Source organism: Grampus griseus (assembly GCF_964374135.1).
Source record: "Grampus griseus genome assembly, chromosome: 14".
Taxonomy (NCBI): Eukaryota; Metazoa; Chordata; class Mammalia; order Artiodactyla; family Delphinidae; genus Grampus; species Grampus griseus.
Genome location: NC_139008.1, coordinates 62,221,750 through 62,245,413, shown reverse-complemented (window position 1 = coordinate 62,245,413; position 23,664 = coordinate 62,221,750). Strand labels below are relative to the sequence as shown.

The 23,664-nt window shown below is 44.5% G+C and overlaps 2 protein-coding genes across 5 annotated transcripts in view; one reads left to right on the top strand and one right to left on the bottom strand.

Moving 5' to 3' along the window:
• The window catches only part of TPX2 (TPX2 microtubule nucleation factor), a 59,606-nt gene extending 54,885 nt beyond the window's left edge, over positions 1-4,721 (bottom strand). For both annotated transcript variants that reach the window (XM_082671074.1, XM_082671075.1), the window contains exons 1-2: positions 4,686-4,721; positions 805-921 (exon numbers count right to left, since the gene is read on the bottom strand). The gene's annotated coding sequence lies outside the window, so the exon portion shown is untranslated. The remainder of the gene's footprint in view (positions 1-804; positions 922-4,685) is intronic.
• A 12,574-nt stretch (positions 4,722-17,295) lies between these two features.
• Positions 17,296-23,664, top strand: part of BCL2L1 (BCL2 like 1) — a 51,898-nt gene continuing 45,529 nt past the window's right edge. Inside the window, exons 1-2 of one of the 3 annotated variants that reach the window (XM_082670901.1) lie at positions 17,296-17,389; positions 18,911-19,586. In XM_082670901.1, coding sequence (XP_082527027.1) covers positions 19,023-19,586 — 564 coding nt within the window. In that variant the 5' untranslated portion in view covers positions 17,296-17,389; positions 18,911-19,022. Of the gene's footprint in view, positions 17,390-17,750; positions 18,608-18,892; positions 19,587-23,664 lie in introns of those variants that run through there. The other 2 variants (XM_082670902.1, XM_082670900.1) reach the window with 2 other exon arrangements.

Genomic DNA, 23,664 nt, shown 5'->3' with positions numbered 1-23,664 from the left:
GTGGCAGGGAGTGAGGTAGACAATGAGAGGGTTGGAAGGTTTTTAACTATAAACCTTTTTATATTATTTTGATTTTTGCACCATTTGAATCTATATTTTAAAATAAAAAATTGTGCCTGTGTGAACATACACTGCTGGTGGATGTGTAAATCAGCACAATTTTCCTATAAAGCAATTTGGTGCTACGTACCGAAGTCTTAAAAATACACATTCTTTGGGACTTCCCTGGCAGTCCAGCGGTTAAGACTCCGCGCTTCCAATGCAGGGGGCACGGGTTCAATCCCTGGTTGGGGAACTAAGATCCACATGTCACACGGCCATAAATAAATAAATTTTAAAAATTAAGAAAATAAAAATATGCATTCTAAAAAACATATATATATATATATGCATTCTTTTTGACCAATGGTTCCACTGGGTAAAATACTATGGTAGAACGATATAATGGAATAATATATAGCCATTAAAATTATGTTACACAAAATTTTAATGAAATGAAAAAATTTTCATAACCTAATCATTAAATGAAAAAAAATGAAGGTTATTAGAGTATGGTTTCTTAAAACCAAATACAGATACCCTCCAAAATTTGGAAAGAAATCTATCAAAATGCTAGCCATAGTTTATCTGAGAGGTAGGACATTGGGTGACATTATTTTCTTTTGCTTTTACATATTAAATAAATTTTCTTCCAAAATAAGTGTTACTTTCTAAAGATAAGCTAGTTATTTAAAGAATTTTGAAGCTAATATATTAATGTCCCCCTTATTCCTTTTTAATATAATACTGTGGATACAGCTTTACCTGTGGTTTAATCCGTCTGTCGGTCCACCTGTCTACAGGCTTGACTCAAAGTTGCAATATACTCTTTCACCTCTCTCCTGAAATCTTGAAGTCTAGAAAGTACTTCTTATCAAGAACCTGGAAGAAGCAGAAAGGTGATGAAACAGGTTCAAGTTCTTTATAGTAAAAAAGGTTAACAGAGAACAGAAGGAGCTATAAAACCCCAACCCCCCAACCCGGGGTCCCCAACCCCCGGGCCACGTACCAGTACCAGTCCGCACAGCAGGAGGTGAGCGGCAGGCGAGCAATTGAAACTTCATTTGCCGCTCCCTGTCACTTGCATTACCAACTGAACCATGCCCCCCACCCCCCACCCCCGTCCAAACCCATCCGTGGAAAAACTGTCTTCCACAAAACCAGGCCCTGGTGCCAAAAAGGTTGGGGACCGCTGCTATAAAATACCAAGGATACCCACTCTTAAAACCAAAGAGTGCTCTGAGAGCTAAGGTCTAAAGAGCATGGATCCCCCCAAATGCCAGACTTCTTAAAAGATTGTTGTTTCATTAGTGTAAAAATGTTCTTCAAGTTTTTTAGTGTACATGTGCTGTTTCCCAGTATCTTTGTGGTTACATACTCCCACTTTAAAGCAACCTTTCTGAAACCTGCAACTTAGGAACACTGACATCAAGGGGTTGCAGTGCACACTTCTATCCTATTCAAACATCAGGACAAAGAGTAGGCACACTCAAAATATGAAAAAACTTCTACTACCTTTTTAAATTTAATAAAGTAGAAATAGGGACTTCCCTGGTGGTCCAGTGTGTAAGACTCCATGCTCCCAATGCAGGGGGCTGGGGTTTGGAACTAAATCCCGCGTGTGTGCCACACCTAAGAAGTCCACATGCCACAACTAAGACCCAGCACAGCCAAAATAAATAAATAATAAATATTAAAAAAAATAACTTAGCTTTAAAAAAAATTAATTAAAAAGTAGAAATAGCATTTTATAAATTTTCTAAATTATGCTCCTACATACAATTTTATACCTTTCTCACTAATACAATGATAATAATGTATAATACAATTTATAATACAATAATGATAATACAATTTTATACCTTTCTCACTAATCTTTAATTTCCCCCTATAATCAAGTTTCTCTATGCAAACAAACAAAAACAGAACCCCTCCCAGTTATCTGTACTTTTTTCACAAAGTACCCTAGCTGCTGATCTGTCTCAGACACAGATCTATTCACAGAATTGATTGGCCTGTTCCCTGGTGGCGCGGTCGTTAAGGATCTGCCTGCCAATGCAGGGGACACGGGTTCGAGCCCTGTTCCAGGAAGATCCCACATGCCGTGGAGCAACTAAGCCCGAGCGCCACAACTACTGAGCCTGCACTCTAGAGCCCAGAAGCCACAACTATGGAAGCCCGTGCGCCTAGAGCCCGTGCTCTGCAACAAGAGAAGCCACCGCAATGAGAAGCCAGCGCACCGCAACGAAGAGTCATCCCCCGCTTTCCGCAACTAGAGAAAAGCCTGTGCGCAGCAACAAAGACCCAACGCAGACAAAAATAAACAAATAAATTTATAAAAAAAAGAATTGATTGGCCTGTTCAATCTCCCTGTAGTAAATTCTGCTTCCTACCTTTACCCATATGGCAAAGAAAATTCAGTTTGCCAAAGGACATTTAAATCTCTCCTCCTCCTTTCTTCCCAAGCAATTCAAAAAGAATTAGGGGGCTTCCTTGGTGGTGCAGTGGTTGAGAATCTGCCTGCTAATGCAGGAGACACGGGTTCGAGCCCTGGTCTGGGAAGATCCCACATGCCACGGAGCAACTAGGCCCGTGAGCCACAACTACTGAGCCTGTGCGTCTGGAGCCTGTGCTCCACAACAAGAGATGCCGTGACAGTGAGAGGCTCGCGCACCGCGATGAAGAGTGGCCCCCGCTCGCCGCAAGTAGAGGAAGCCCTCGCACAGAAACGAAGACCCAACACACCCAAAAATAAACCCAACCAAATATTAAAAAAAAAAAAAAAAAAGAATTAGGGAAGAGACCCAGGAAAGGTTGAGGAAAAAATACATATAGGAAATATAGGTGGATTCTGAACCTCTCCTGATACCTGAACAAGAAATGAAGGATCTTCCCACATAATCCTGTCTCCTGTTGAAGCTTAATTGCAGCTGCGGGATAAACTAACTTTATTAAGGTTGGAATACACAGACTTAAGCATAAGGTGGGCCAAAATAACTATTTTCTTTAAATGATTTGAAAGTTTAAACAAATTTACCAATCTAATTCAATATATCCAGTTTTTCATACCTGAAATTTTGTAGTCAATTTAGATAATGCCTTCTTGTCTTTCCAATTCAACAGATATTGAATGGGTGATTAACAGGCACCAAGACTGTTCGGGTTCCTGTCTAACTAAACTCTCCTTATCAAGAACGGTTTCTGTCCCACCTGCTTCACAAAGCCACCCTTGCCTGTTTTAAGCCTCACTGATCTCCCTCACCTCTAAACTGCCAGGGTGCTTACAATACAAAACAATAGAGCACTCAGATGCTTTCTTGTCTTGTTCTAATTGTCACTTGTCAATTTGAATCAGACTTTTGGCCTCAAGCATACCAGAAACCATTCATCTGTATACACACAGTATCTAATAGTGAGCACACAGTACAACCTCAAAGGTCAATTAATTAGCTAAGTAAGCTGGGAGCCACAATAATTTTGATCCCAAGAGTGCCAACTTAATACTGAATTGACACACCCACAGTACAACTCCAAAACAATGTAAGTTTGATTTAGAGGTGGCTTGACAGGGGGTGATACACCGAGGCCACAACACAAAAATATCCTTAGTATTGCAGCAAACAGTTTGAATTTTGACATCTGATGAGTGAGACAAATTGAAAGGCCATAGAATGTCAACAAGGTAAGGCTGAACCAGGGAGAACGCCAAGTGATGGTCTTAAAGCAAAATCAGCAGAGCACTCAGATGCTGTCTTGTCCTAAGCAGGACTGATAGGGAGGAAGTCCTTGGTACCTAAGTACTAGGAAACTGTAGGTGAGAAAAAGAAACCATGTATCAAGAAACCAGAAAAACAATCCTACAATTTTACAGCCTGGTTCACTTTTCCTTCCCTCTCCGATCTATAAGTGTTTTAGGACAGGAAATTAGAAAAGCAGTAATACCTACTGATAACACACAAAGGGAGAGGGCTGGGCAGATAGGGATAAAACAGAATGAATTTTAAATCCCCAAATAGAAAGACAACTCCAAGTGGAATTAAACTTGTCCTCAATTATGTTCTCACCTCATTTACCTTTCTATCTTGCACAACAGTTTTGAAATGTAGTTGTTTGTGGCCACATCTTTTTCCTCCACCAAATGTCACACGTCTTGAGGGCGGGTGGGGCTACTGTATCACCCATTTCGAGAAATGTATCTAGATTACGGGCTTCGGTTTCCCTCCTATAAAGGAGGGCTAAGACTAGCACCGACTTCACTGGATTGGGGCGAAAATTAAATGAGAAAATGCAGAGTGCTTGGTCCGGTAAACGCTTATTTCATGTGTGCTGGGTAATAATATAATTGTCGTTACCGTTATCCTTAGCCCACAGCCTCCCCCAACTCCTCCTTCCACCTATTTCCCACGCCGGCCTCCGCCTCTACCTGTAGACACAGCCCGCTAGTCCCGGTCCGGCCGGGGAAATCCTGTCATGAAGGGAAGGGTGGCCGGAAGCCCGGCTCCTGCTCTGCGGGTCAGGTCGGCGCCCCAGCAGCACACCGTCCCAGAAACTGAGCCCTCGAGGAGGAGGAGACCTCCAGCCACTTGGAAATCAGGGAGCAGGCTGCCCGGCGCCCTAGCTGCTCCCCTTTTCTCCCCTCGGCTCACCTCGCCTCAGCGCTGACAACCGACCGCCAGGAAGACCCGCCGCGGGACTCATTCAGTACCGTTGAAAATTTGAACCCAGATTCTCCAGTCAAACGCACCAATCAGAGTGCCGGGAACCAGCTATCCCAGCCTTCCGATTGGCCCTAGAGATCGTAGGGAGGCCGGAAGTCAGGATGAGGGACAAGAAAACAACCGGCCCCGGAGACTCCTGGGAAATGTAGTGCGACTGCGTGAGCCGGCTGCAACAACTCGAAAGAGGAAATTACCACAAGGCCCAGAACGGTCGGCTACACACTGTTTGGGAAAGGTGGTACTACCCACCGGAGAGAGAGGGAGTCTATTTAGGTAACAGGCGCGCGTCCTGAACTTCCCCAAAACTTTCACGGAAGGAAATTCTTCATTAGTTTATAATTCTCCCTGTAGTTGTGCATCGTGCCTTTGATTTTTCTTAGGAATTCACTTCGTTTTAACATCGAGTCCCCTGCAAGCAACATAGTCTCGCCCCCAGATTCTCTGCCAATCGTGAAGGAGTCTCTCAAACTCTTTATCCAGTCCACGCCCCAATATTACTGGCTAAAGCCGGCGGCTTTTTGGAGGTTTGGTCTTTCACTTTTAATGCCGTCTGCATCCTTGGCTCTATTACCCTCGTATTGTAGAAGAGAAAACAAATGCTCACAGAAGTTGAGTAAACTTATCTAAGATCACATTTTTTAAGTAGAGGAGATGGGATTTGAGTTAAGAACGTCTGATCCTATATATCATCAATAGTCAATTAGAAGATAATAGCAACAACAAGAACAAAAAGATCAACGTTCATAATAACGAAAAAGGCAACAAAGTTTTAAAAATAAGCCTAAGACCTTTACGGGAAATTTTAAAACTTCGTTGAATAACTATAAAAATAATTAAATAAGCTATAGACCTTATTAATGGATGGGGAGATCTAATATTGTAAATTCTCCATATTAAAAGTTCAAGGCAATTCCGATGAAAATCGCAATAGGTTTTGTCATGGAATTTGCCAAGTTGATTTTAAAATTCACATGGAAGGAAAAAAGCACAAGAAGTGGCATCTGAATTTTGAAAAATAATAGGGGGCAATCGCCATAACAGATCTCACAAATATTAACATACTACGAAATTATAGTAATTTAAAAAGTATCGTCAGTTGAGTCTATGGGGATACAATCAGCAAAATCCAGACGAGAAAACTCTACAGGACAAAAGATCTAGTATCTTCAAAAAATAAATAGAAAAAACAAAAACAAACAAACAAAAAAAAACAACAAGAGTTGGGTCTTTTTGTTTGTCTTTGTTTTTCAATATTCCTTATTTTTAGAGATACACATGGAAATGATGAGGATGAAATGACTCTAGAATTTGCTTCAAAATAATCTGGAATATGCCAGGAAGGGAAGGAGATGGGAGTATAGATGAAACAAGATTCACCACAAATTGATAATTGCTAAAACTGAGTGACAGGTTCAATATACATATATACATACACATACATATATGCATTTGAAATTTTCCACAATTTTTTTAAGCAGGGTATTGGCATAGAAAATTTTTTTAACAACAAAAGATCAGTAGAAGAATTTAAGGGTTCAGACACAGGCGCATGTATATCAGAATTTAGTAAATGCTGAGTAGAATTTCAAATCAGATGGCAACAAATAATGGAGTTAGGACATTTGCTTTTCATTTGGGGAAAATATTATGTTAGATTTTTATCCAACACTGTTTACAAAAACAAATTTCAGATGAATTAAAACCCTAAAGATATTTAAAAATTAAAAATTTTAGGGACTTCCCTGGTGGTCCAGTGGGTAGGACTCCACGCTCCCAATGCAGGGGGCCAGGGTTTCATCCCTGGTCAGGGAACTAGATCCCAAATGCATGCTGCGACTAAGGAACCTGCATGCCACAACTATGAGCCCACATGCCGCAACCGGGAGATCCCACATGCCACAATTGAGGATTCTGCATGCCACAATGAAGTTCCCGCGTGCCGCAACTAAGACCCGGTGCAGCCAAAGTAAATAGACTTTTTTAAATTAAAAATTTTAAGTTAAAATATATGTTTATGACATCGTGTAGGAAATTTTTAAGTAAGACATAAGGGGAAAACTAAGACATAAAGAAAAAGACTGACCAAACCAAAATTTTAAAATTCTGTTTGACAAAAGAAAAACAAACAAAACTGAAGGATAAAATATTTCCAACACATGTAACAAAGTATTAGAACCTAAAATGTAAACAACAACAACAAAAACAAAAACTCCTAAGAATCAGTGAGAAAAGGACAAAAGCTCAATAGGGGGAAAAAATGGGGAAAATAGGCAATTCTTAGAAGAAGAAACAAAACTGGCCATTAAAGACATGAAAAGGTGCTTGGCCTCAGTAGTAATACTGAAATTAAATTTTAAACTTAATTTAAACAAAGAAGTACCATTTTTCACCTATCAAACTGACCAAAATTAAAAGTTTGATGGTATCAAAGATTTACAAGGTAACTCAGAAGGTTGGGGAAAAGGATGGGTTCAGCTGCTTTAAAGGGCAACTTGGCAACACGTATTTAAAATGTCAAACATGTGTGCCCTGTAACCTAGCACTTCTATTTCTAGGTTTAGTTCCAAGAGACACACATCAACTTTCACACAGAGAAACAGAGGCACAGTCACTGCAGCATTTACTGAGCACCTACAATGTGCCAGTGGCTGTGCTAAATGTGGGGATATAGCAGTGAAAAGACAGACAAAATCTCTGTCTTCAGGGAGCTGACATTCTAGTGGAGAAGACAGACACTAAACAAGGTGAATAAATAAATAAGTAAATAATATCTCATAATAAGAGATGATAAATGCAAAGCCATGACAAGAAGCGGAGGAAGGGAGGGCTGGACAGGGACAAAGGGAGGGCAGGGTCTGCCTAGGCTGTGGCTGCCCACCGACCTCAAGGTATGTGCAGGGCCACTGGTAGGGGTGGAGGTAAAGGTACTTGCTTTATATTAGGAGGGAAGGGGTATCAAAGCTGTGCTGTGTCCAGGGCCTGCTAGGCAGAAAGTGCTCAGTGAGTGAATGAGTGTATGAGGCAATGCCAGGAGGCCAGGATGTGTGCAAGAACTTCCCAAGTCCTTCCAGATTAACAAGAGGTAATAAGCCTGGCCCAAAAGATTCCTCTCTTGTCATTCCTTCTGCATCCATTGTAGTGTAGGCTGGGTCTCAAGTTCCCATTATTTACAAATGGGAGACTTCAAGGTCTGAAATCACCAAAGCAGAATTTTAGACCTGAAGGAAGCGCAGACATATCTGGTAGACCCTATCCACAATTTCAGTCATTACTCTTTTGTTGATTTATTTTATATATTTATTTATTTATTTTCTTTATTGTTTTTTTGGCTGTGTCGGGTCTCAATTGCAGCATGCAGGATCTTTCGTTGCTGCATGCGGACTTCTCTCTAGTTGTGGCGTGCGGGCCTTTCTCTCTTTAGTTGTGGCGAGCCAGCTCCAGAGCGCGTGGGCTCTGTAGTTTGTAGCATGCAGGCCCTCTCGTTGAGGAGCGCGAGCTCGGTACTTGTGGCGGATGGGCTTAGTTGCCCCGTGGCATGTGGGATCCTAGTTTCCGGATCAGGGATCGAACCCACGTCCCCTGCATTGGAAGGTGAATTCTTTACCACTGGACCACGAAGGAAGTCCCTCAGTCATTACTCTTTTGGCCTTATCCATGTGAAAGGGGTTTGCAATTATAAATAGGGTAGCTCAGGGACGTTTGAACAAAGACCTGAAGGAGGTGAAGGAGTAAGCCATGCAGATATCTGAAGGAAGAATGTTCCAGGCAGAGGGAACAGCAAGTGCAAAGGCAGGAGCAGAGAGGCATGTTTTAGAAATAGCTAGGAAGTCAGGGTGACTGGATCAAATGGACAAGGAGGAGAGTATCAGAAGATGAGGCCAGAGATATTCTGGGGCAGGATGCAGACCAACTGGGCCTTAGTAAGGAAGCTGATTTTTACTCTGAATAAGGTGGGAGTCCTGGGAGGGTTTTGAGCATTGATTTACTCTCTACTTATAATGGGATAACTCTGGCTGCTGTGCTGAAAACAGAGGGAAGGGGAACAAGAGTGGAAATAGGGAAATCAATTAGTAGGCTGCTGCATTGTAGTTGTGAAAAATTGGAAACCACCTAATGGTCCATTAGTAGAGGGGGGTTGTTCAATAAACTGTCTATAGGATGGAATACTAAGCATCAGTTCAAAAAGAGTTTGGGGGCTTCCCTGGTGGCGCGGTGGTTAAGAATCCGCCTGCCAATACAGGGGACACGTGTTCGAGCCCTGGTCCGGGAAGATCCCACATGCCATGAGCAACTAAGCCTGTGCACCACAACTACCAAAGCCTGCACGCCTAGAGCCCATGATCCACAACAAGAGAAGCCACCACAATGAGAAGCCCGCACACCGCAACGAAGAGTAGCCCCCATTCACCGCAACTAGAGAAAAGCCTGCACGCAGCAACGAAGACCCAATGCAGCCAAAGATAAATAAATAAATTTTTTTTAAAAAACGAGTTTGATAGATCTGGACCGATATGGAGATAATCTTTGAGACACATTCTGGAGTTAAAACACAAAGTGCTGATTGATTAGGGGTGTTTTTTTTTCATTATGAAACCATTATGGGGTTTTTTTTCTGAACTTTAAGAACTATATTTTCTTACTGAAGTATAGTTGATCATAATGTTTTCTAAAAATATGCAAAACAGTGTACCACGTTTCCCATGGGTGTGATTAAGTATTAACAGCTAGCACTTACCGGGCACTTACCATAGGCCAGGCTCTGTTTGGAGTACTGTGCACATAGTTAACTCATTTCATCCTGACAATAACCCTGTGAGGTAGGTAATGTTATATATCCATTTTATAGATTGAGGAAGTTGAGACTCAGAGTGGTTAGAAAACTTCTCCAAGGTCACATAGTTTGTATGCAACAGAGCCAAGATTTGAACCCAAATAGGCCAGCTCTAGAGGCCAAACCCTTAACCACTGCCCTATATTACCTCTCCTAAACATGGATGTGTATATAGAGAGAAAGGTATGGAAGAATTCACAACAACCTGACAAGAGTGGGAATTTCAGAGGGAAGGAGCTAAACAGGACTCGTGGACAGAAAGGATAGATAATTGGATCTTTATTTTTAATTTTTTTAAAAGAATATATCCACGTGTTACTTGTGTGCTTTGAATTTATTATTTCTTATTATAGAAGGGGAGAGGAGTCTGCAAAGGAGAGAGGTGGGGGAGACAAGCTCTATATTTAAAAAGTGAGAGGGAAAGACCCAACATCTACTCCTGCCCTTTCCAAATCTTCTTCACTCCGTGTCTGTCACTCCCTCCACCATCCAACCTGTGGTCACCAGGCCAGAAATCTGGACCTGCCTTCCAGCTCACTGGAGACCTCCTGCTTCATGGAGAACAGACAACAGCTGGTCACTGGCTCTGGTTAGCGACCTAACCCTCAGACACCTCCAGGCAAGGTGGCTGTGATCACCTAAGGACACCCCCTGGAGAAGGTTGCAAGTGTGAGCCATTGGTGACAGTCATCAAAAAGATCTGTCTTCTGCAGTTCCCCTCCAACCAAACACAGGGATCTCTGTGGGTGTCCTGGTCTCTTCCTTCCTAGCTGATGTGTAATCCATTTTGGAGGAAGGATTACAGACACCTTAGCACACAGTGATTAAAAGCGATGAATTATAGAAAACAACCCAAGTATCCACCAACTGATGAGTAGATAAAATGTGGTAAATCCATACAATGGAATAGTATTCTTTAATAAAAGGAATAAAATACCGATACATACAACGTAGGTGAACCTGAAACATTATACTAAGTGAAAGAAGCCAGACTCAAAAGGACAAATATTGTATGATTCCATTCATATGAAATTTCCAGAATAGGCAAATCCATAGAGACAGAAATTAGATTAGTGGTTGCCAGGGGCTGGGGGCTGGGGGGATAGAGAGGAACTACTGATGCAGGGGTTTTTTTCAATAAGCTCACGTAAGGTAAGTGGTAGCCAGACTCAAGAGGTGCCTTTGTCTTCTTCTGGGAGTTGGAAGAGGGGAATCACTTGAAATTCCATCCTCTCCATTTGCAGTGGGCCCTGGCCTAGGTCAAACTACTTTAATGTGGGATTTAATATGGGAGACTTTTCTATGTTAAAAATTTTTTAAATTACAAATATTATACACGATTATGACAGAGTGAGAATATATGTTAGGTGCTGTATATTTATTACTTTATTTAATCATTGCAACACCCTTACCAGGTAGGTGCTATTATTTTCAATTTCCAGATGAAAAAAGCCGAGGCTCAAAAGAGGTGACATAGGGCTTCCCTGGTGGCGCAGTGGTTGAGAGTCCGCCTGCCGATGCAGGGCACATGGGTTTGTGCCCTGGTCAGGGAGGATCCCACATGCCGCGGAGCGGCTGGGCCCGTGAGCCATGGCCGCTGAGCCTGCGCGTCCGCAGCCTGTGCTCCACAACGGGAGAGGCCACAACAGTGAGAGGCCCGCGTACTGCAAGAAAAAAAAAAAAGAGGTGACATAACTTACTCAAGGTCACACAGCAGAGTTAAGATTTGCAGTCAGATCCATACGAGTTTATAAATATTTATGAAGTAAAAAGTGAAAATGCCCTAAGCCTCCCCCCCTACCCCATTGTCAATCCCACTCCTCAGTTTAAAAATTAGTGTTAAAAGATGAGTGTGAATCTTTCAAAGGCTTTTAATGCAAATACAAACCCTCATATATCTATATCTATAAACGCATGCATTTTTGTATTTTACATATGTGTGTGTTTATATATTTAAAAATTTTTCATTTCAAAAGTATTGCCTACTTGTTTGTAATATTTGGCAAATATAGAAAATAATAAAGAACCAAAAAAATAACTATAACCTAGCCTTTAGAAGCAACCTCTCCACTCTTCGCATTTAAGTGTATTTCCTTCTAGTTTTTTAAATCTCATAAACTGATTTTATTAGATATTGAGTAGATACAAATATAAATGTATGTATATGTAAAATGAATGAAAGGCATAAAGAATAGTAAGGCAACACATTCTGTACACATACGTACGATTTAATTTAACAAGAAGAACATTTCTATTCTCTTTCAAGCTCCCAACTTTATCCTGTTCCCTGGTTCATCCTGTACCCTCCCCTGTGAAGGTGCAATGGCTGTCTTGAATGTTGTGTTGATTATTCCCTTATACTTCTTTATAATTTTACCACATAGGTATATTTCCCTGTATGAATTATCTACTTATTGCTGCAGAACAGATTACCTCCAAACTTAGCAGCTTACCATGACAAGCGTTATTATCTCATACAGTTTCTGAGGGTCAGGAATTCAGTTTAAGAGAGTGGTTCTGGCTCAGGGTCTCAAATAAGGTTTGTAGTCAACCGTTGGCTGAGTCATCTGAAGGCTCGGTGGGGCGGGAGGATCTAGTTTCTCATTACACATGGGCCTCTCCATACTGTTACTCTCCATGGCTGTTCACAACATGGCAGCTGGCTACTTCCAGAGTGAGTGATGAGACAGAGAGATAGAAGAGAGAGAGAGAAAGAGAGGCATGCCATCATCTCTGCCATTTGTTATCAATCACACAGAACATTGTGAGAGGGGACTACACAAAAGTGTGAATGCCAGGAGGCAGGGATCTTTGGGGGCCTTCTTGGAGGTGGCTGGCTACCACAAACCCTACACAGTGTGTCAATTAATTTTGCCTTTTTTCAAACTATATATAAATGGAATCATACTGCATTATTCTTTTGCAATGTTTTTCATGCAATGTGTTTCTAAGATTCTTTCAAGCTGTGTATAGCTAAATCTGCTTATTTTTTCACTGTGTCATATTACTATGTAAAAACATACTACTATTTGGTTAATCATTTGCTATAATTAACAGTTGGGTAGTTTCCATATTTTTGCTAAAAGAAGTAGTATTGCTATAAACATCCTTATACCTGCATCTCACACGTGTTAAGAGTTATTTTAGAGCATATATCAAAAAATAGAATTGCTGGGTCATAGGTTGTAGGCATCTTCAATTCTACTTGGTAACAATACAATTTTTTCCAAAGTTATTCCATATTCTTGAATCACACTTGATTTTATCAGATTTTCTTGGCCGAGGTGAGGGAGTTGCTGGCGAGGCAGTAGTGCCGTCAGCAGAGTAGAAGGACTTGAGCTCACCTCCTCTCATGAAAACACCAAAATCACAACTGACTGCTGAATAACCATCTACCAAAAAAAGGCAGATTTTCTCATTTTTGCCAGTCTTGTGGGTGTGAAATGATATCTCACTGAGGTTTTAATCTGCATTTTTCCTGATAACTGGTGAGGTTGAGCATCTACCTCAATCTCTGGTTTATTGACCACTCTATTTCCATTCCTCTTTAGCATCTGCACAAGGGCTTTCTCCATTTTTCTTTTGTCTTTATCATATTGATTTCCCAGCCTTTTTTCCTATACATGGTATTTAGAGTTGAGATCATGTCACACATCTAATTTTGTATACTTTTATTTTCACTTCATATTACACCATAAGCATCTCCTCGTCATCTAAATCTCAGCAAATGTGTTTTTAAACAATGCTTTCCAATTAAAAAAAATAGTCATGTTTAGATAATATAGAAATTATAAAAAGGAAAATAAAATCATCCATAATTTGATTATGTAGCAATAACCACCTTTTTGCATCCTGGCATAATTCTTTCTACTATATGTTGCATGTAATGTACATTTTTTAGTAAATTAGAATAATTCTCAGTATAGCTTTGTAACCCTTTTTTTTTTTACAAAGTGTTATGTTTTGAGGATTTTTCCCCATCATTAAATATGTGTGAATTTAACCCATTTAAAGTATCACCCTATTTACTGAATTCTCAGTTTTAATTTTTCTTTCCTGTGTTATAAATAACCTAGTATAAACATCTCTGTGGATAAAATTTGGTTGCATTTCACTTCTTTTCTTAAATTCAATTCCAATCAAAGATTATTTTTCAATGATCTTTCCAGAGCCATTTTTAAGGCTCTTGATAAATATTGCAAAGTTCCCTTCCCCAAAGGCTCTATCTTCCCCCAATATAAATCTCTTCATGTCCTTTCTGTTCAAAAAGCCTGGTTGGCTCCTCCAGTGCCTATTTAGTGTCCTGCACATGCAGATACATGTTTACATTCAGTCTCCTTTGCTACCATTCCCTCTTAGCCATCCCATCTGGACTCTCCTGTTAACTCTCCATGCCTTTGCTGAGGCAGCACCTTCCACCTTAAATACCCCTCACACCTCTGCTCTCTCCTGGCCTCCCAAAGCACATCAGAGACTTCCATAATAAAAATTTCCAGGGCTTCCCTGGTGGCGCAGTGGTTAAGAATCTGCCTGCCAATGCAAGGGACACAGGTTCGAACCCTGGCCCGGGAAGATCCCACATGCTGCGGAGCAACTAAGCCCGTGTGCCACAACTACTGAGACTGAGCTCTAGAGGCCGCGAGCCACAACTATTGAGGCCACGTGCCACAACAACTGAAGGCTGCACGCCTAGAGCCCGTGCTCCGCAACAAGAGAAGCCACGACAATGAGAAGCCCGTGCACCGCAACGAAGAGTAGCCCTGGCTCACCGCAACTAGAGAAAGCCCATGCACAGCAGCGAAGACCCAACACAGCCATAAATAAATAAATTTATTTTTTTTAAAAATTTCCACATTGAAGTGATTGTGACACCACAGGTTTTAAAAATGGAAATCAGATCATGTCCTGTACCAGTTTAAAACCTTCCCATGGGGACTTCCCTCGTGGCACAGTGGTTAGGAATCCGCCTGCCAGTACAGGGGACACGGGTTCGAGCCCTGGCCTGGGAGGATCCCACATGCCACGAAGCAACTAAGCCCATGAGCCACAACTACTGAGCCTGCACTCTAGAGCCCGCGAGCCACAACAACTGAGCCCGCGCGCCACAACTACTGAAGCCCACACACCTGGAGCCCGTGCTCTGCAACAAGAGAAGCCACCGCAATGAGAAGCCCGCGCACGGCAATGAAGAGTATAGCTCCTGCTCGCCGCAACTAGAGAAAGCCTGCCTGCAGCAATGAAGACCCAACGCAGCCAAAAATAAAAATAATTAAATAGAATAAATAAAAAAAAAACACCTTTCCATGGAACATAAAAAATTCAGAAATTGACACAAATACACTTGGGAATATAGATTATGGTAATGGAGACATTTCAAGTGAGCTGGAAAAGATGATGATATTGGGATAATTGGGTAGTTATTTAGAAAAAATTTATGGATTCCTGCCTCACATCTTACACTGAAGGGAATTTATGATGGAACATAGATTGAAATGTAAAATATGAAACCAAGTAGAAGAAAACAGAATTATTTTTATGATATCAAACAGAGGTCTTCATAAGAATGACATAGAACCTGGAAACCACAAAGGAAAAAGACATACATTAAAATACATAGAAGGGCTTCCCTGGTGGCGCAGTGGTTGGGAGTCTGCCTGCCGATGCAGGAGACACGGGTTCGTGCCCCGGTCCGGGAAGATCCCACATGCCGCAGAGCGGCTGGGCCCGTGAGCCATGGCCGCTGAGCCTGCATGTCCGGAGCCTGTGCTCCGCAACGGGAGAGGCCACGGCAGTGAGAAGCCCACGTACCGCAAAAAAAAAAAAAAAAAAAAAAAAAAATAGAAAATAAAAGTTTTTCCATAATAATAAATAATAAGCTGGAAAACTATTTATGACTTATATGTAGGAAAAAAAAAGATAAACATTCTACAAATCAATGAGAAAAAAGTTCAACAGAAAGACCAACTGAAAAAAGGGCAAATGAAATGCATAGAGAATTCATCAGAACAAGACATTCTCCCCCAAAAAGACTCATAAATATGAAAAATTGCTCAACTTCACTCTTAATAAAAAGAAATCAAAATAAGAGTGTCTCTCAGTTTTTATCTGATTGGTGAGGATAAAAAGCTTTGATAACACACTGTGTAGCTCAGGATGTGAGGAAATAGGCAGTCTCATACTTTACTGATGGGAGGACAAACTGGTACAGCTGCTATGTAGAGCACATTGCCAATATGCATTAAAACGAAACAAAAAACAAATTCATACACTCAGTTACTGGTAATTCCACTTTCAGGAATTTACTTAACAGATAAACTCCCACATATGCAAAATAACAAATGGATAAGTTATAGCTTTATTTATAATAAGATAGGACTGGAAACTACCTAAGTGTTCCCAAATAGGGGATTGGGCAAGTAAATTATGGCATATCTTTATAAAGTTGTGTGTTAATTTAAAAAATGAAGGCCGACTATAAACATAGAGCTCAGCAAAAAAAAAGCAAGATGTAGAAGTGTCTATAGCAAGCGACTGGTTGTGTAAAAACATTTATACATATAAATTTGCTTGTGAATACAGTGACCGTCTCTGAAAGACTACAGAGGAAAGGGCTTAAGAGTGATGACCTCTGTGAGGGGAACTAGGGATTGGAAAGCAGGTGTGGGAAGAGGACTTAATTCTATGCTCTTTGGTGTATTTTTAATATCCTATTTTTAATCAATTAAATTACCATAAAATAAAACACCTTTGAATGTTTAGAATCAAGTCTAACTCACTTCCATGGTCAACTTTTCAACCTCCTCTCAACCCACATTTGCCCTCCCTCAGTCACACTGCTTCTCCTTCAGTTTCTGGGAAATGCCAAGATCTTACTGCCTAGGGACACTTTGCACAAGCCAGTCCCTCTGCCAAGGTTGATGTTCTCTAAACTCTTCCGATGAGTTGGCATCTTCCTACACTTCAGGTCTTGGGTCCTGTGTCGTCTCTTCAAAGAGGCCGTCTCTGGCACCCTACACAAACAATTGAAACAGTTGAAAAAATGCCTCTCTTCCTCACTGGGCAGGGAGGACAAGGCTTGCGTCTCTCACCACCCACTCTAAAGGAGCACCTCTTCCTTCACCCTCTTTATGACAATACCCTGATTTGCTTTCTTAAGAGCACTAGTCACTATTTGAAATTACCGTGTTCGTTTTCTTAGTTGTTTACTGTCTCTCTCCATCTCAAGGGTTTAAGTCTCTATGAAAGCACGGGCCATGTCTTGTCTTGTTCCTAACTCTAACTTCAGCAATCCAAACAATAAACATTTGCTGAGAGAAATTATGCAGCATATACTAGGGACTTCACAAATAACAACTTTTTTAATCATCACAATAACTCAATGAGGGAGGTTGGTTTTTACTCATTTTACAGTTAAGGATAATTGAGGCACCCAGCAGTTGAGTAACTTGCCCAACCAGCAAAGCTGGAATCCCAGACACAAGGTTCTTAGACACAACGCGATGCTTTTTCGATATATAAACTGACGGGTGGATGAAACTGGCTAAATGAATGAATGAATGGAAATGTGAACGTAAACGTTGATTTTTTTTTTCTTGCGTCTCCGGGTTCCCCAGCTCCACCGCAAGGGGGCGCTCCCGCCCAGTTCTTGACGCCAGTCCTCAAGGCGCGCACTCCCCTTGCGTCTCGGGCTCGCGCGCGCTGCCGCGGCACCGGAAGTGACTGAGCTTGCAAGTTCTCCCGGTCTCTTCAGGGGAAACTGAGGCCGACTCGTTCGGAAGAGACAGCGCGAGCCTTCAGCCAGGTAGGCCGGCCCAGGTCCACGGCGCGGAACTTGGCCGCGAAGAGCGCTCGCGTCCGAAAACGACCTGGCCCATGAAGGGGGTATGTGGCCCCCCACGGTTCGCGGGGCTCGCAGGTGAGAGCGCCGCCTCCCCTGTGCGTGGCAGGCGCTGCGCCCAATGGGAGCCCTCGCCGTCCTGCTTGCGTGCTACCTGGGCTCGCTGATTGGCTACGCCGGGGCGGGCCGCCGGGGGCGAGACCCCTCCTCCCAGAAAGGTCTAGGGGGCGCCCCTGAGGGAGAGTAGTTGCCTAGCAACGGGGCGGTGGCCGGGCGGGTACCCGGCCTAAAGCGCGGAGGAAGCTGCGAGGCCGCAGCCCACCGACCCCGGGCTCCGGAGAGGTGCAGCTCCCGGCCCCCAAGCCCTCCCGGGGGCGCCAGGAAGCCGCCTGTCCCCAGGAAAACGTGGTCTCAGCTGTGGGGGGTCTCGAGCTGGCCTCGACCCCTCTCTCTGACACGAGAAGAGGCCCGGCGCCTCACCCTCGCCCGGTCTTTGTGTAGGGCGCCGGCGGCCATTGTGTCCGTGCGGGGAATGGAGGACCCGGCAATCCCGCACCGCCACCGCGAAGTCCAGGGCCTTTGGGGAATTCAGAGAAAACCAGCGGCGTTTCTGGGGGGTCCCCGGCTTTCAGCCTCCCAGAAAGGCCCGGGGATGGCCTTTCCAAAGTCAGAGCGCAGATCCGAGGCAGTTTTTCCCTCTCTCCGCCCCTCATCGAAACCTTGAGGCCCATTGAGAAGTCCCTTCAGGGTTTCTTCGGAAACCTCACCTTGGGCTGGTACTTAAATAGAAAAAAACAAAAACTAAACCTCACACCAGCCATCTCCGAGAGAGTTCTCCTGGCTCCCAGTAGGAGGCGGAGAGCCAAGGGGCGTGCAAGAGCGAGGGGGCTGGGCTCCCGGGTGGCAGGAGGCCGCGGCTGCTGAGCGGCCGCCCTCGATCTGGGCGATGGAGGAGGAAGCAAGCGAGGGGGCCGGTTCTTGAGCTTCGTAATTCCTGTGTCGCCTTCTGAGCTCTCAGTCCGCCGGGTCGCATGATCCCTCCAGCCGGAGCTGCTTTTTTTGCCAGCCGCCGCGAGGCCAGTTGAGTTACCGGCATCCCGGCTGCCACCTCCTAGCCCGACCTATGATACAAAAGATTTTCCGGGGGCTGCACCTGCCTGCCGTTGCCCGAGACATTTGAATGTAGGTGGTGCGGGGGTGGGGTTGGGGGGCAGACTGCCCATTGGGGTGACTTTCTGAGGAAGACATTTTGGGGAAAATGGGATGGTTGAGGTAAAAAAAAAAAAAAAAAAAAGCCGGTGTGATGATTCAGAGCCCACTGGTGCTTTCAATTTGACTTCATTCAAGTCCCTTGGAAGCTAGACCCAGACCTTCATAAGAGCCGCAAAGAACCCAGGGCTGGTACCTGGAGAGGGAATGGGATGTTGTAGGGTAAATGGCATGCATATTAATTTTTTTTTCCTGAAGCTCTTTCTCTCCCTTCAGAACCTTATCTTGGCTTTGGATCTCAGAAGAGAACCACTAAGCAGAGACCAGACTCAGTGAGTGAGCAGGTGTTTTGGACAATGGACTGGTGGAGCCCATCCCTATTATAAAAATGTCTCAGAGCAATCGGGAGCTGGTGGTTGACTTTCTCTCCTACAAGCTTTCCCAGAAAGGATACAGCTGGAGTCAGTTTAGCGATGTGGACGAGAACAGAACTGAGGCCCCAGAAGGGACTGAATCAGACATGGAAACCCCCAGTGCCATCAATGGCAACCCATCCTGGCACCTGGCAGACAGCCCTGCGGTGAATGTAGCCACTGGCCACAGCAGCAGCTTGGATGCCCGGGAGGTGATCCCCATGGCAGCGGTGAAGCAAGCGCTGAGGGAGGCAGGCGATGAGTTTGAACTGAGGTACCGGCGGGCATTCAGCGACCTGACATCCCAGCTCCACATCACCCCAGGGACGGCATATCAGAGCTTTGAGCAGGTAGTGAACGAACTCTTCCGGGATGGGGTGAACTGGGGTCGCATTGTGGCCTTTTTCTCCTTCGGTGGGGCACTGTGCGTGGAAAGCGTAGACAAGGAGATGCAGGTATTGGTGAGTCGGATTGCAGCTTGGATGGCCACTTACCTGAATGACCACCTAGAGCCTTGGATCCAGGAGAACGGCGGCTGGGTAAGGACCACGCCCCTTGTGTGTCCCTTTTCCTTGGCCTCTGGTCAGATTCCCAACAGCCTTTCCCCTATGTGTCTTTCTCTTATTCTGGGTGATTATTGGAGACGTTGTTTGTTAAGGAGACCTGACTGGCCTCATTGCACCACAAGAGGTTAACTGTTCTGAAATACAGGTGACCTAGTTCTGCAAGGACCAGACATCTTCATTCTGGTCATCCTCATGACCCTACTCTTTCATACTTGTGTTCTAGTTTCTCTGCAGAGGAAAACATAGCCTGTGTGTTCATTTGGCCCCAAACCTTTGAGAGTGGGAAGTTAGTCCAGTGTTCCCCTCACCCTGACATAATGGCTCACCGTGCTAAGGGGTGATGAGTGTAATGCCTGCAGAAGATAGTGAGTATCAGTGACCCACAAGCCCCTTCAATCTTACTCCCCTGGGATGTCAATCCTGGCCCGGGCTTCCCTCCCCCAAATCAAGTTCCCTTTATTTCAGAGTTTGCATGACCAGACTTTGCATCCCCCTGGCTTGGATGGCTGAGGATTGTCTGATTTTAGGGTGTTAGCTGTGCCAGTGGGCCAGTTGTGTTTGTGCTGCGCCCCTATGTTCATTGGCTCTAAAGTGTGCAACTTTCTGTGTGGTTGGCCAGTTTGCGGAGCTCTTGCTGTGTCACTCATTAAGCCCAGGGACTTTGCACCTCACTGCCTGGGGTCGTTTGGGGAGCTCCAGCTGTTACGCCTGTTGCTTTCCGGCCGGGGCCCTGGGGCCTCTTCACTGAGCACTGTTTGCTGGCAAAGCAAGAACCTGGTCTGTGGGGCTCCTTGGAACATTGAGATTCAGTGACAGACTTCAGAAACAAACTGACACAGGTGTGAGTTCCAGCCCTGTCACATAACTAGCCGTGTGACCTTGGACAGGACAGTTTACCTTGAGCCTCAGCTTCTTCCACTAAAAAAATGTGGCAAGCCCTCCTTGCCTTGCAGTCCTTGGAGCTAATGTGAGCACAGTGATGGACACCAGCAAGTTTACTGTAGTAGTCGTCGTCGGTCCCAGGTGTACTTTCTGGGCCCAGCAGTTGTGCCTCGTTCCTTTGCCAGGGAGGGGAATTCCCTTGCCCATCACCAAGTCAGGGTGAGCTAGTGGTGAGAGATTCTTTACTGGCGGTCATTGTAGGCAGTTTTTGCTTTTCTGCAGTGAACTCAGTTCTATCTCCTTGCTTATCTCCCTGCCTCGGGGAGGGGCAGGGCTTATGAGAGGTATTTTGTCCCCTCAGAAAACCCAGAAAATCAAGCAGCCTGTGGAAAATAAGTCATTGATTGAAGGAGCTGAGGTGGAAAGGGCCATGCATCGTGGACTCAGGAATGTTAAGAATGCAATTATCCAGAGGCTGGGCCTAGGGTGTGGTAGGCACTTCAGTTTACCACAGAGCAAGGGACCTCCTGGAACCCCACCCCCTGTCTTATTTCCCATTTCTTTGCAACTTCATCAGCTCTTCCCACTGCCAGTTCTTGTAAAAGGCAAAGGGGTCAAGTCAGTAGAGGTCAGAAGACTGGGGTGGGGTTGCGGAAGGTAAAGGTGGAGGGCTTTCTTTAGCTAAGGCTGGCAGACTTGAAAGCTTTTCTGTAAATGAACTCCCTGGAGAGATAAATGATTAAATAGTTCCTATTGGTTTGTGGGATGACCTCTCTTATTCCCCCCTGCTTTGATTCTCTTTGGGGGCAAATATTTGTTTAACTTATTACAGGAGGGACAGGATTCCAGCATTTCTGACACACCTTCTGAGGCATCTCCAAGTAGAGACTTGGGCCATTTGCCCACTTTGCCTGACCGTTGTCTTTGGCCGGTGGTCCTAATACAGGTGGGTTGTTGCCAGCTATTAACAAAAGGCAATATGGGAAAGGTTCCTGGCCTGCCAGACAGCCTCTGAGAGGGCTGCCTGGACCAGAGAATTGCTAGTCACCTGGTATTGCACGTAGAAAGAGGTTTTAGACACAGCAGCACTGGGCAAGTTTGTTAGATCACCACTGGATTGAAATTCCATCTTCTGTCTCTTTGCTCAAGAAAGAGGTTTTAGACACAATAGCACTGGGCAAGTTCGTTAGATCACCACTGGATTGAAATTCCATCTTCTGTCTCTTTGCTCAAGAATTATCAGAGCCCGTTGGACAGCATACCGTATGTTACTTCCTCTTGGTGAACAGAGGGGATGTGTGCAGAAGAGCCAGTTATGTCAGAACCATTTCTGGGCACGCATTCTCCCTGAGGCCAGGAGGTAAAGAACATGTGACATGGGATCCTTTGGGTAGAGGGTACCCGCCCACTTCCCTCTCAGGGACCATCCTGTTTGACTTACGGACTGGCTACTGCAATGGCATCTCATAACCTTCCTGGAGGCTGTGGCTGGGGGATCCATGAGTGTAAGAGTTACGGGCCATTCCACCCTGGGATATGCTCTAAATTTAGCATCCCTACAGGAAAGGAAAAGGAAATGAGCCTTTAGAGAGTACATTTTATGCATGAGGCATTATGTTAGGTATTTTACTTATGCCACCAAAATTCACTGAGCATCTACTATGAGGAAGGCATGTGCTAGGTGCTGGCCATAAGCAAAACATGGTACTTTCTTTCATGGAAATGACATGCTATTTCATATACTCCACACAGTAACCTTCTAAGGTAGGTGGGTTTATTCCCAGTTTACATATGAAGCTGCTGGTAGCTAAGTGACTGGCCCCAGGTATTCCTCAGCCAGTTAAGTGACTGAGTGAGAATTTACACCTAGGTGGGCCTGACTCCAAAGCCTAAACTCTTTGCCTGCATTTCAGATTGTCCTAGGAGTAATAATGTGAGCCAAAGGTGCTGTTGGGCCAAGCAAAACATGCCTGTGGAGGTGCTCACTCGAGTCTGATGCTGGCCTTGTTCAGGAGTTGCAGGAAGAACAGCACCTTTGTTGGCAGTAGCGGGCTGCCAAAGGCATGTGTGTAGCCTCCGCACATTCTGGCACTGGTAAAACTCAAGTGGGTATCAGGGTTTTGCCCGGTGAGAGTGGGCTTCTTTTTTTTTTTTTTGCGGTACGCGGGCCTCTCACTGTTGTGGCCTCTCCCATTGCGGAGCACAGGCTGCGGATGCGCAGGCCCAGCGGCCATGGCTCACGGGCCCAGCCGCTCCGCGACATGCAGGATCCTCCCAGACCGGGGCACGAACCCGTGTCCCCTGCATCGGCAGGCGGACCTTCAACCACGGCGCCACCAGGGAAGTCCTGAGAGTGGGCTTCTTGTTAATTTTTCATTGTTAAAACTTTCTCAAGCCCTACCAGTAGGTAAGAATTGTGTGCATAAAGGGAGAATATGGCTTGCTCCAGGTATGTCTACTTAATTGTGGGTGATGCTCCAAGGACTGGAATTCCACACATATAACCACACCACCGCCTACCTGGAGTCACCTGCCAAGATGCTGAACCTGTTTATCTCTCTTGTCCATCCATCTCTCCCACCTGTAAAATGAAATAAAGATAGACAGCTGCCATAGCTTGACTCTAGTAAAGGATCTAGAACAAAGGCTCTCCTTGGCCTTAACTGCAGGATGGAGGTGCCTCTTTTAAGGAATGGGCTACCTGCCTACGAAAACTGAACTTTGCCCCCAGAGTTTCTTGAGAAACAAAGCCAGCTGCTGAGATGTTCACTAGAATGATAGGGACAGAGTGTTTCTGGGGCTTTCCAATGGGAATGTGGACAGCTATGTGGTGGGGACCCAAGTGGGCCAGGCCATTTTGTTATCACTGTCCCTGGGAAACCCCTTAGCTTGATGGAAACACCATTGTTGAAAGCAATGAACAGTTGTTGGGGCGGGGGTGGCGGAGAAACCATAATTTGGCCTTTCCCAGGCTGCATAGCTCTGTGGGCTTCTAGTTTCTGTAGGTTTCTTCTTGCCTGTTCTGTCTTCTTTGGCACTAATGTATGCTTCGCTGAAGCACCTCAGCGACTTTTGCAGATCTCAGCAGCTGTTCGCAGTTCTGTGGTTTTCTTGGGGAAACCCCATTAGAAACCCCAAACGTGGAAATTTTTAGTAATCTCTCATTCAG